Here is a 13,594-nt window from a genome sequence, read left to right on the forward strand (position 1 = left end):
ACAGTTGAAAATCAAAAGGTAACACTTGTGGAGGACATCCAGATTTATTATTCTGAAAGTGAGTATTATGTTAAATATTAGTGTCTTGAGAGGAATAAGTTTCAGTGCAATGGGAAGATCAGTCCACACACCCCCAGCTCAGATTTTTCAGTACTCAAGGTGGGAGTTCCCCCTGTAAAATGTTATGGGGATGCTGGCAACAATGAGATTCATGAAGTGGTTGCCATCAGAAAAGTGATGGGATGGTTCTTAAAGACAGAACGTCTTATTCCTATCCTGTTTGCAGGCATGGAGTTACTCCAGGGCAGAGACGCTGTATCTCATCCAGCACCACTGAAATACCGTGCCCAAGTACTTTATCCCAGATTCCTGATCTGTTATTCTGAAAAATTTAAGTGTTTTGCTCAAGTATCAGGCACAATCAAATAGTTTCATGGGCATTAAAAATGGCAACCACAATTAATGAAGGCTGCCTTTTAGCATCTGGTCTAATTAACCAAGATAATAAGTTATTTCATCTTTAAATAATAAAGATACAGTTATGGCATTTTTTTTTAATCAACGACATTTAACGAGAATTCAGGGGAATAAAAATTCCAGTACTTGAGCTTACTGCATTCTGTCTGGAAACTCTTCTTTGTTTTCAGACAGCTTTCACTGTTTTCTGATTTTCATCTTTCCCCTCTCAACTGCCATAGCAACTATTACAAATATTTATGTGCGACAAATACTGGCATGGAGAGGCATTCTTTCCTCCAGTATTTATGGAGCACTGTCACAAAAAGCAGGTGATGCTTTGTCATGCATGTACTACCTGCTGTTTACACCTCTGCAAAGGAGGGTGTTAAACAAGTTACCTCACAGGTTTGGATTGTGTTGGCAGCCTGCCAAGATCGATCTGCCTGCAAATATATGCTTCCCTTTCACCTACCTCTTCAGCTGCTCAAAGTCAACCTTTTTTGGAGTTGAGAAGGAACTGTGTCACCCTTTTTTATAAGCAATTATTTACTTTTGGACATACATGAGAATGTTGAGGCTTTGAGTATAGGGTATAGGTTCTCCTTTAAGAAAGCGTTGATCTGGTTTTTACTTAAAAGGTTTGCAAAACCCAGGCACTTGTCATGATGTCTGCTCTATCCCCAGGGAGGGAGAAAATGAAGTTTTCACAGATGGACAGAAATTTGGAGCTGCATAGGGTGGTAGTTTCTCCCTACCCTTAGATATCAGCCTTGTGCTCCCTTTGTAGCTCCTTTTTCTCATGTTTCTCCCAACACGGCCAAGAAACTACCTTCTACATTGCAAAGACCACCTGTCTTTCCCCAGCTAGCCTATTCCTCTCCTCCACATGATTTCATATTCACTGCTGCTGCAATTGCAACCACTCACTGTTCACCATGTTCTGGCAATTGGTTAAGTCCGTGATGATGCCTAACACTTTTCTTTTTTTCTATCTCTGCCATTCAATTTCAATTGCTTTTGGGCAGGGAGAATCTCTCATTGTACTAAAATATGCCTTGCAATGTGGGTAGCCCAAGTCAAATATGAATGGGAAGTGCTAATTTTATGGACATAAAAAGACAGACTGTTGTTAACTGCTGCAAATACTGAGCAATTCACTGACTTTGTATGTCACTCAGCAAATCCATGATCTGAAATGCTGCAGAACTGGGTTCTTAAGCTTACTGCTGAATAGAAATATGTTCTTTCAAAAGCAAAGGTGAGCTTGTGCTCCTCCAAGCTTGGGTTCAGGTCCAAAATCAGATTCAGACCAAAACCTGTGTATATCTGAACCGGAATTAATAAGAGCAAGCCAGGGCTTACTACTGGAACCAGCCTATTATCAATGGTTATGCAGCTCGCAGTCCCTAACTAGCTTGCCTTCAGCCTATTTGGAGCATGGTCAAAGATACCATGATCAAACAGATAAGGCTTAAAGCTATATAATCTCAAACAGTGACTTGGTATGTAGAAAACCACAATCTCTAACCCAAGGAACTTACAAATTAAAGTAAGAGACAGCAGGCAACGAAAGGGAGGACACAGGCACCAAGGAGGACAGAGGCATTAAGTCAATGATTTTAAGAATATGGGCTGCTATCAATCCCATACTGAGGACTCCAAGATACCTCTTAATAACTGACTCAACATCTAGGTTTCGTAGCAAAGGTTACCCTTTGGGAGACTTTGAAAAGTAATAGCCTAATACAAGGATAAAGTAAACACATAGATACAGATAAAGTGGACAGATGGATCCCACCACATTATTTGAAATTGTTTTTATCTAAACTAGTAGACATGTACTTGTCCTCAGAACTATGGTCCATGCTTAATACACAGTGGTAGATTAGTAACAAAGGAAGCAGCAGCAAGTGCTAAACTCAAAGTTCACAGAATCAAGAAAACTATCACATGAGAAATAGAAGGAATGAACACATCAAAACCAGACTCAGAAGAAAAGGTCTTCGTGTACGTTGTCTCCAATGGCAAGCTGTGAGGCCAAATATTTCACTCACAAGCCCCTGATTCTAATACAGTAACACGAATGAACATGGAACTACATGTTAAGTACTAATACAGCATTTTCATCTGTTTCCATTTGCTTTATAAAAATGAATTTAGCTTCACAATGAATCTGACTTTTCACTTGAGAAAACTGGACAGAGAGAAGTTATTTCTCTTTTGCAAAATCACACAGTAAGGCAGTGGGAAAACAATAACATTCAGATGTTTTTGCCCTGAGCCCAGGATCCAATCAAGAAAACTATATTTTAACAGATCCAGTTCTTTGGCAGGAATGAAGATCAGGTCTTGATGGAATTTGAATCCCTGACTATGACTGCTGAAGGAAATCACACTGCAACCTGAGCTAAGGTAAAATCAGTAATTGTCAACAGGAATCTTAGGTCTATTCTGCAGGTTTCTATCTACTACAAACAAAAATATTAACATACTTCCTACAAATTTCCAAAGCATTTGACCACAAACACAAAACCAGAAGGATCTGTAAGCATAGGGAACATTATACAAGCACAAGATCCATAAACACAGAGCACATTGTATGATTCAAAAGAAGTAGCACTATCACCAAAAGTGAGGATCTGTGAAAGTTATATCTTCTCTAGAACTTGAACCAAAAAAAGATATTCAGACTATCCAATATTCTCAGATAACTAAGAACTAAATTCCACCACCTGGAATTTAAAGAGGGCTCACCTATGTCCCCTGACTATATTCTACAGACTTTGGTCAGTGGATGTCTGTCAGTCATGTTTAAAAAGTGGTTTTAGCTATAGCTAGATTCAAAGCTGTCTTGGTGTGTCCATGCTAGTTAGCTGTATTTCAGTACTGACAATCTCAAATGTTCAAAATTATGAAGCCGCCTCCAGAAAGAATGATGTTTTCTTTAAAATGATGAGGTTTGGAGAAAAGAAAAAATCCTTGTTTAGTTCTAGAATTGACTGTTGTTTATAATTTTGCATACCAGCCACCAAATATTTATGAGGCTCTCAAATCATGTTTTTGAATTTTGCTAGCTACATATGTATCATATATTTTAACATGAGAACTGGGATTTCCAGGTAATGATTTAAGTCTAATAGCTGTGGCTTATTCATCAATGGTGTCACAGTCAGTGGCAATATTTTTGAATACAGTCTGAGCATGATTTTTAATATAGTTAGCCCAGTCCTGCTGGTGGCTAAGGAAGTAATAGAGATGTTGGTTTATGTCATATTTAATATAAAACTCTTGTTGATTATTTTCAGGCCTCCATTCAGAAGACTGTTAGATCATTATGAGTAACATGAGCTTTGAATACGACTTCATACGCTATGTCATCTCTGAAAGTATACTTAGTTACTATTAATCTTAAAAAAGATCTCAAAAACTGGGCAGGGACAACAAGTTAAGTCTTAAAAGTCATTCTGCAGTATCCTTTCATATTTGTCTTATAATTGCATAGAGCTAAATTTAAAGAATTTCAAGACTTGTCTTATAATTCATGACTCAAAAAAAAAAATATACATGTAGCTTCAGCTTCTGATCAATGATCCAGTACTGCAAGCACTCCTAAAATGAAAGGAAAACACGACTCTGATCCTGTCAAACTCAGATCACTGCCATATGTTACAGAAAAGATATAAGCAGTAGAGAGAAATCATTGCTGGATACTATTACAAAGGCATTCCATAAAACACAGAAGTCTGATGATATTTCTTATAACAAAGTACGTGAACCTTAAAGGCTGTATCAAAGCTATAAGAACTAGGAGCGCTTCCCCAACTTGGTCTATCTCGGCTGCCTGCTGGGATGAGACAGACACATACCATGTCTCTGCACACTTTAGTTTCCTTTGGAAATGCAGGTGTGCAGGTAGGCAGGGAGTGGAACTGCACTGTGGAGGTATTTAAAAGATGTATAGATATGGTGCTTAGGGACGTGCTTTAGTGGTGGACTTGATACTGTTAGGTTTACGGTTGGACCTGATGATCTTAAGTGTCTTTTCCAACCTAAATGATTCTATGATTCTAAAGAATAAATTGTCAAGTTTCTTAGTAATGCAGTGCTGAAACAGACACATATGGAAGCACAAAATAATAGCAACACATATAAATACATTTGTGACATGGCAAACCTACAAAGATCTGTAATAGATTCATGACAATTAAAAGCATTAATATTCTGGAAGACGAACAGAGTCTGTAGCATGGGGCAGTATATCAGAGGCCACAGTTTAACTTCTGGTATTTCAGCAGCACTGTTTTCAGTGGACTTCCACTCTAAATGATGCCTCTCTAGAAGTGTTACCTCTTAGCTAGCTTGTCAAAGATAAGGGGCAAAAATTGGATGATATTTTAAATGTCTTTTTTTTAATATCCAGCTAATACCTAACTTCACCTTGTCTACAAGTAGAAGGACAAATAAGCAGCTCAGTTTTGAACTCCCGCCAATGTTTTTTTTCAGATCAGCAGAGGTATTCATCCAGCACCTCTTTTCCAGAGACATCTGTTGGCTGCTAAACAAAGTCTGGAAATCTGAACCCATTCACAAACTCAGATTTCCCATGTGGCAACACACCATGCCTCAAACTGCCCCACTAGCTCTAGAAAGACATGCCCACTGTCCTTAAAGTGGCACACATCACTGTAGCTTGAGTTACATGTCAAAGCTTCATTCCACACTATCCAGTAACAGGGGGTGCTGCCAGTACCAGGAGGTGTATCAAGATACTAAATTAAGGACACTAGAAAGAGAAAGGATGAATTGAAGGAAATGAGGTAAACCAAGAAAGTTGTCAGAACTTGATGTCATATGAACTAGTAACTGTGTATCTGTAAGTATTCTCTTGCAACTTTTCGTCCCAACTGAGGAAAAAATATATCCTTCAACATGGTGAAATATGAGAAGTTGCTGCAGGATGGAAATTCCTTTACAAAGCAGTTTATAAATAACTGATTAGTCAACAAGTACTTTTGAAACTCCATGTATCTCCTAAGCCTTTTTTTTCCAGAAAAAAAAAACATTGCAAAACGCCTGTCTGAAAGGTTTTTTTTACCTATTCTGTTCATTATTGTTCTGTTTAAAGACAATACAACCGTGGCCAATCACATCCAATAAAGGATGAAAATATCAAGCTCATATACAATAGCTCCCTAAAAGTGAAAACCTGGAAATTATTTGTTTTATAAGGAACTATTAAAAAATAATATATACATACATAGGGAAAATCTGAAATGTCTCATTCAGGTGCTAGTCTCCTTCTGAATATTATTTGTAATAAATGGCTGATGAGCTTCAGTCATCATCTTACTGTTATGGAGACCTGAAATCTCGACTATGTCAAAATACTTAAAAAAACCCCAAACAAAAAAAGTAAGCATTTTCCTGGTGCATGTCTTAGTTCCACATGACAAGCTAATCATGATATTAAGCCAAAAGTAGGAATATTTTGCTGAATTAAAGAGAGGTAACTTCCTCTGTATGGACGAGTCAATACAGGAACATCTTGGAAATGAACTTGCAGCTTCTCCATTGTATACAAGTCCTTGCCCTAAATACTTTTAAATTCAGCTTTTTTGGTTTGCCTAGAGACTGATTGTAATGACAGTTGGCAAGCAAGGACAATCAGGGCTCTAAGATGTTTTATCACAGGCACATCATGTACTACCTATGCAGTAAAGAAAAGATAACATTTACATGTGCTGTTGCTGTCAGACTTCAAAATGAAGGGACAATTCATGAGACCTTACCTGGACCCTTTATTTCTGGGTCACAGAGAGACAGAATAGAATATGTGCCCATAGGACACATTTCTCTATACAGAAAATATTAATACCTTTTTATCAGAAAAATTCCGTCACAGTATTTCAAGAATCATTTGAAAATAACCCTATTTGTCAACAATCACAAGTTTATTGGTCCTATTCTTCTGATCCAAGAAATAAAGCAAATTTTTAACCTCTCAGATGTCTGGATATTAATGGAAAAATGTAAAGATGTTTTAACCTTTTCTCAGAACAATGGCATAACTAAAACTTGTCAGGTTAAAAAAGAGCAGAATGATTCTCAAACAGAAGTAAATTGAAGAGGCAAAACATTACATAATATTCAATCTGAATAGTACATTAATCTTGCTATAGTGACTGGTAGGGGTCCCATCTGTCTACATGTTCTCTTCTAATGTATCATAGGGTAGAGAGGATACCAGTGGCATCCACTTCCAGATTATGCATGGTAACTCTGCTAGAGACTAAACTCAGTCTTGATAAACACTGATTTCCACCTGTGGCTTGACACTATATGGCTGATATATAGAACTCTCACTGAAATGAGTGTAAATGCACTGAAGGTTTATATCATGAAAAAGACATTTTCATACAGAAAATGTGAAATATTTTTGCATTATCATTTGACAGCTGCCTGCCAATAAAATTGTGCTTGCTGTATCTTGAAGAGTTTGTGAGTGCACTGATGGGAAGATTTCTTAAAGAGCTCTAACTTTATTCAAAGCTGCTAAATCATTAAAACCTGGTGAATATATGTATGTATATATTGCCTTGCTGAGATAATTTTCTCAATGTTTCCTACACTTTTATTAATATTACAAAATGTAAACATTTAATTGACAGCTGCTGGGGGAAAAAACAGTTGCACTGCAGGAGTTAGAGGGCTATACTGTCCTTTTCAGGTATCTGCCTTTTGCTATGGATGTATTACAATTACATTACATGGAAATCATTCCAGTGTTACCATGGGATGTAAGCTAGACAGTACTTATGACAGTGGCAGCATTTCCGCCATACCATTCTGTGATGCAGTGTTCAATAACCCATAGTCAAAATTGCAACTTACCTTCTGCATCTTCTGGCCTGGTAAGATCGATGACACCAGGGCCCAGTTTTCCATCCTCATTGGGCTTCCCTGTTAACTGTGGGCCTAAATTTTCAAACCTTGTTCTTTCCTGGAAAAGAACAGAAATAGCCTTAATGCTCCATATAGGTTAGCTCTCGTTATATGCCTGTGCGTACATGTATGCACTGATACATGCCTTATTTTTTAAATCTGAACAAATAACGAGTGCATTTAATTAGAATTTTAACTCAGGGACAATTTTTAACAGATTCTGAACGTGTGCATTTATGAAAATCAGTTTTAAATGTGAAACATATACAGAAACTTTGAGATTATTTTGATCTGCACTGCCATAATGCCTAAACGATTGTGCATGCAAATACAAAACACTCTTGGCAGCAAACAGTGCTGATCGATGCTGCTCACTTTGCCTTTCCACTTATTTTCTAACTTAAACTGGAAAAGACAATCAACATTTGGGAGACATGAAAATTCAGAAGTTGAAAGAAGAGTTTGTATTAAAATATACTGCTAATTTATTGGAAAAAGCACTTTTTCCCACTATGAGATTCAAGTTTGCATTCATACCTCTGAGAAAACACAAGTCTGAATTTTATGCAAGAGGTTTTCAAAGACAAGTATTTGAAAGAAGGAATAATAGATGACAGAACTGATATTATTTTGTCTAGGAATTTAAATTGTACCTCAGTGGAAAGGGAACCTAAGGAGATTAAAAAAAAAAAAAAAAAGGAAAAAGAATGCACATTCCTAGAAAAACAGAAAGCTTTTGAGAGCTGGAGACCTCCATAGGAAACCTGGAACTAGAAAGTGGAAACCGAAAGGTATTTTACGTGTTAACCCAGTTCCTCAATCAACTACTGGACAAGGGCACTATAAATGCCAGTGTAACATTGTCTCACAATAGTAGTCTCTGTAGTACTGCATATCAGTAGCAAAGCGTTCAATGGTTATCATTAATTTAGCGTTCTCATTTGAAGGAACATAGCTTGTTTTCCCTCTTGCCTTGTTGTTACGTCTTCAGACTAAACTTGGCATTATGTTGTACTTGTGAATGAATGAAACCTTGTTGTTCATTACTATGAAACAATATTAAATGTCATGTCAACTTGAATTTACAGACATGAAATACCAGCTTTCAGCTCTATGAGCAGTTTCTCCATGTTATACTTAATGCATTATGCAGAAGTAGAGTGCTGATTGCTGTTCAGTCTATTGTTCAATGACCTAGTTCTGTGCTGTGCATGTTAGACATAAGAAAACATTAGGAGTTTCTCTCCTGCAAGATGGTTATAAACTTGAAAATGTTCTTAAGGACAAAACATACTGCATGGCCCTGGCTCCTCATTTGCTCCACCTCCAAATACTTCTGCTTTCCAATGTGATTATTTTTCTATTATCATTATCTTTCAGTAATAAAAACACACCAGCCAACAACTGAGGAATTCTTTTGATTCCTCATTCTTTTGATTCCGTCAGCCATGGATTTTTTAAATTGTTTTCTGTTTAATTTGCAGAGGAAGACAAGAAAGCACAACCTGAAGCCGGATTTGCCACAACATGCAGCTGAGGCATTTCAGGTACTAACTGCATTTCTAAAAGTTCCTCAGACTCTGCCAGTTGTCAAACAAAATAAGTCTGCATTTTATATTTGTTTAACTTCTTAACTTATTTTCTTCTGTAAAATCTGCGGTTGGTGAAGGAGCTTACGTATCCAAAGGGACACACGAGAAAACAAAGAGTTACAAATGAAATGTGACTGCAGAAAGGCACTGCAATACTAGAGGCCCAATATTTTACTGAAAGATATTGTGCAATGTAACAATACACCTGGATCATCAGGATGGGATCTGTTTTACTGGTAGACAGAATAAAAAATAAGTTCGTCAAGGATTCTTCATTCCTTTGCAAAGGGCTGATTTGCAGTTGAGACAAAAGCAAAGATCAGTACTAAGAAAACAGGTTTTGGCACATATATTGTCTCTTCTAAAATATTTGTACTAAAAGCTTTTTCTTACGGATGTTAATGCAGCACCTGCAGTATTCTTGGAAGAACAGCCTTTAAGTGTGTTTCAGAAGAAGGAGAAATACCTTTCTGCTATAAAAATCAACAGACCCTGCTACATATCAATATGCACATTTGAAATATCTTTCTAGTCATTCATTCTCTTTGATTTTACCAGAAAATATTCTGTTAAAAAAAAAAAAAGGGGGGGGGAGAAAAAAAGAAAGTTTCTGAAAGAATATCAATATTTTGACATGGAAGGAGAAAAGGGAAAATTACATGATAAGGTTCAGGAACAGTAAAATGAAAGCACTTGCACCATAAAAATACCTGCTCTTGTCAAACAAAGGAGATGTACTTATAGTTATTTTATAACCCCCTTCTCCTAATTCATAAAAAGCTGTAACAAAGCTAGCTATATTTAAATCCCCGAAGAGCCTTTAAAAATCATTCATTTGCTTGCTTTTTTAGTGAAAATAATCTTCATAGTGATAGTAAAAAAATTTTCAATTTTTGCATTGGGTTTAGACAAATTCAGAGAACTGTAAAAAATAGAAAGATGTTACTCAACACTAATAATGTTTTAATCTAGGAGATGCCTTTATAATTCCATGAAATAGAACAATTCATATGAGAGGAAACTTGTCCCACAAGGCTCCAAGCCTTTTTTATGGGATTTTTCTTTGCTCTCCTCTTAAATTCTTCCTAAAGAGGATAGTTACTTGCACTAAAAATCCTTTAAAAGTATACCTTTTTCATAGTATGAGCAAGTACTGAGAGGAAGATTGATTCTGTACATAATATTCCTATACGAGCAAAAAAAGACATACCTTCATTAAAAGTAAATGGCTCTACGTAGCTCAGCTAACAAATATGTTAGCTAAACCTGCAGTATATTTGCACACAAGTACATCATCTACTTGATCTGTTGCCACATCCCTAACCGCCATTAACAAAATTTTGGTGAGTTTATAATAGTGCACCACTATGGACAGTGCAGGTGTTTTGTTTCCTGTGAAAAGGCATTTTGGACCTTTCTTTTGAACTGACTTTGTTGTACTGGCTATGGAGCTTCTACAGTATAGTCACATTAAGTTTTCACATTTAAATTCCAGAAAAAAGGTTTAGGACATGACACTGACAAACCTTTCTCATGACTAGGTCAACACAGTTAATTGGAGTTTGCACTAGAAAACTGAAAGCTCTTCCCAGCACAATTTAGATCCTTTGTGCTTCTTTACATGTTGAACACACAGTAAAAAAAAGCACTTCTTTAAAATGAGAAAAATAAGAGAAAAAAGATTCTTCTTAGCAGCCAAATCTTAATTTTCCATTCTGTGATATGATTAGGTACTTATTTATGCGTTGTCAGTCACAAACATGCAGAAAACGTAAAAGTTATTGAAAAAATTAAAGTCTGCTCAACTGTCTTGCAGGACTGTTGGTTCTCTAAGTGCTTTGAAATTATGATGTATGAGGTAGATGTTGCATATTAAATAAAGATATTTAAATTATAAAGCCCCCGTTAGTGAGAGCTGATGAATGTTAAATGTTATGAGCCACAAGGCTGCGGCATCCATCATATTCACATATTATCACAGTCAGTGATGGAGCAGCCCCAGTGATGACAGATAGACTGCTAGATAGTTATCCCTTATTTCCAGAATCGCCAAGCAAGCCTTTCAACCCCTTTGGCATTATTTTTAGCTTTGCATTAAATTAGCAACTTTTCCGTCACGTTCTGGCAGAGAGTATCAATTCTTTCTTCACGTGTGGAAGGTATAAGAATGATTTAGTGAAGCAAGGAGTAAAGGAAAAGGAAGAAGCAGCAGCCCCCACCTCTGAAAAGGTTGCAAACTTCAAATGACTAGAAACAAATATAAAATTGTGATCTTGTGAGAGAACAGCAATGAAACAGTAAGCACACAATAATGGCTTTTCTCTGCACTTAGATAAAAGCTGAATTTTTGATGTGCACAGTATATTTTCATAAAATTTTATATACTATGTTTTATACACTTATTGGCTATTCCATAATAATGTGTGTGCTAACAGTAAAATTGCTCTTAAATTTATGTGTGTTATTTATACGTTCCCACGTAACAATGCTTTTTGTTGTAAAAAATATTCTGTTTATTAATGTAACTTTACAACCACTGCATCCAAGATCCGTGGTAAATTAATGACATTTTTATTATTTTATAGTGTCATTAAATTTTTACTGATCACTCCATCAAACAGAAGCAATAAAGGCCATAATGCAAACTGGGACACTTAGATCAGGGGAGCAGGAAGGCATTCCATATAGTCTGAAGTAAACGGCTTGCTATAAATGATATTTATACCATCTTTAAGGATGTGCGAATACTTGGACAAGTTTGGCAAAACTGTTTCTGTAGTACCGTGGATTGTGTACTTAAATAACAGTTTACTTGCCAGCAAGACAATTTTTTTTTCAAACCATATGCGAGAAGATGACTGATTGCATCCATCTCTTGAAAAATAATATACGAAATGTAATAATACACTGGGCACCCCTCCCCTCTGGATTACCAAGACTGATCCGACTATACCCATGCCTCAAATTATTTCAACATGCTTGCTTTTTTCCACATCTGAAATGTATGCTTAGTCTGAAATGGAAAATGGCATGCATACTGATCGTTGTGTAAAAGATTTAAAATATATATATTTTTTGCAAACAAATACTTTTTATTTAACTAGACATGTTTCGACAATGATGTAATACCCTTTATTTCAACAGTCTAGCATGGAAGCAGTTACCAACATTAATTTAAAGAGCCAGTTTCTAGAAACCGAATTAAAACGGGTCATTCACAGAAGCCACAGAGCATATGACTGAAGGGATATTATTTCTGCCGAGGACAATACTTTAGTTAGAATGACTACAAATAGTCATCACATGTTGTCTTTATGTATGAAATGTATTTCAATTGAACTATTAGATACTAAATGTTCCAGGAGCTTATTTGCTAACTGTGATCCGTTCCCTTCATGTACCATGGACAGTAAACAACAGGCAAACAACTGACTATATTCAAAACACGAAAAGGACATTTTCAGCAGAACACAGAGGAAAGGGTTCCCAGTTTGAATACGGAGGAATCACAAATCCTTTTCTTCCCCCTGGAAAGCTGAGATACAGACGTCCCAAGCTTTGCACCTTCTTACTACTTTTTAACGGCTAGGACTGAAAAGTTAAATTACCCTCCACTTAGAATCTCTTGCAACATCTTGGCACAGCAGGGATAATTACAAATTGACTTCCAGCCTTATCTCTGGAAATTTTAGTTATTACGGGTGGGAAGTTTAAACATTAACCTTATTACAACAATGTCAATCATCCTACTGGTGTGCAGGCATGCAACTGCTGGAATTCTTTGGATGGCAAAGTAGATAAACACAATAGTGGCATTATTGTTACAATTAAAAGCAGGCCTTTGGTTTTGCAGAACTGTGGTGAATATCTAGAACTTGTTTTCAAAATCGTAGCAGCGGGAGTTGCTCCAAGAAACCGGAGAAATTAAATTAGCAAAGTAGGCAAACTTATTGTAGGAATGCTGATATTTTAAGATATTACAAGATACAAAGTATATCTTTTCCAACCACAGGTTGCAAGAATGAAGGACAATGCCGAGTTCTAAGATGTTGACACAACCTGAGCTTACTTTATTTTTTATGTAGGTGAAATACCAGAATTCAGTGATCTCAGGAACCAAAGAGGGACAGTTCAGTGATTTTTTTACCCTGGCTAACTGCTGTTTTCAGTTTTTGAAGGCTTCTATGTCATTCATAAACCGTTGCCATACTATCTTTGGATGCTGAACATACAGTACAGACTAGCATCCCTGCCACAGACTACAGATGTCTGATACATTACAGTGCCTCAAAGCAAACAGCTTGCTTGAAAAGATGCGGGGATAGAGAAGCCATGAGGTCCCCTTTTAAATACATTCTTCCAGTTTAAAGCATAACTGAAAAATAAGAGATTAAAAGCAGATAATAGGGAATTTACACTAAAATTTCTTTGCCTGACTGGCAGGCTTCAGCTGGCTTCCAAGTGACAATGTGACATATGCAAGACCATCACAAGCAGAAAACACTCCAAAGTGGTTCAGTAACAGAATTTCATAGTGATTGTTATGATATGGGACTTTGTCCTTTTAAGACCCAGGTTCTGGAGTCAAAATTGAGAATTAG

At 36.6% G+C, this 13,594-nt stretch overlaps 1 protein-coding gene across 1 annotated transcript in view; it reads right to left on the minus strand.

The window, feature by feature from the left end:
- The window catches only part of SOX6 (SRY-box transcription factor 6), a 230,448-nt gene that overhangs the window by 21,451 nt on the left and 195,403 nt on the right, over positions 1 to 13,594 (minus strand). Inside the window, exon 11 of the mRNA XM_082485970.1 lies at positions 7,351 to 7,459. Within this exon, the coding sequence (XP_082342096.1) occupies positions 7,351 to 7,459 (109 nt within the window). The remainder of the gene's footprint in view (positions 1 to 7,350; positions 7,460 to 13,594) is intronic.

This window comes from Vanellus vanellus (assembly GCF_965231255.1).
Source record: "Vanellus vanellus genome assembly, chromosome: 6".
NCBI lineage: Eukaryota > Metazoa > Chordata > Aves > Charadriiformes > Charadriidae > Vanellus > Vanellus vanellus.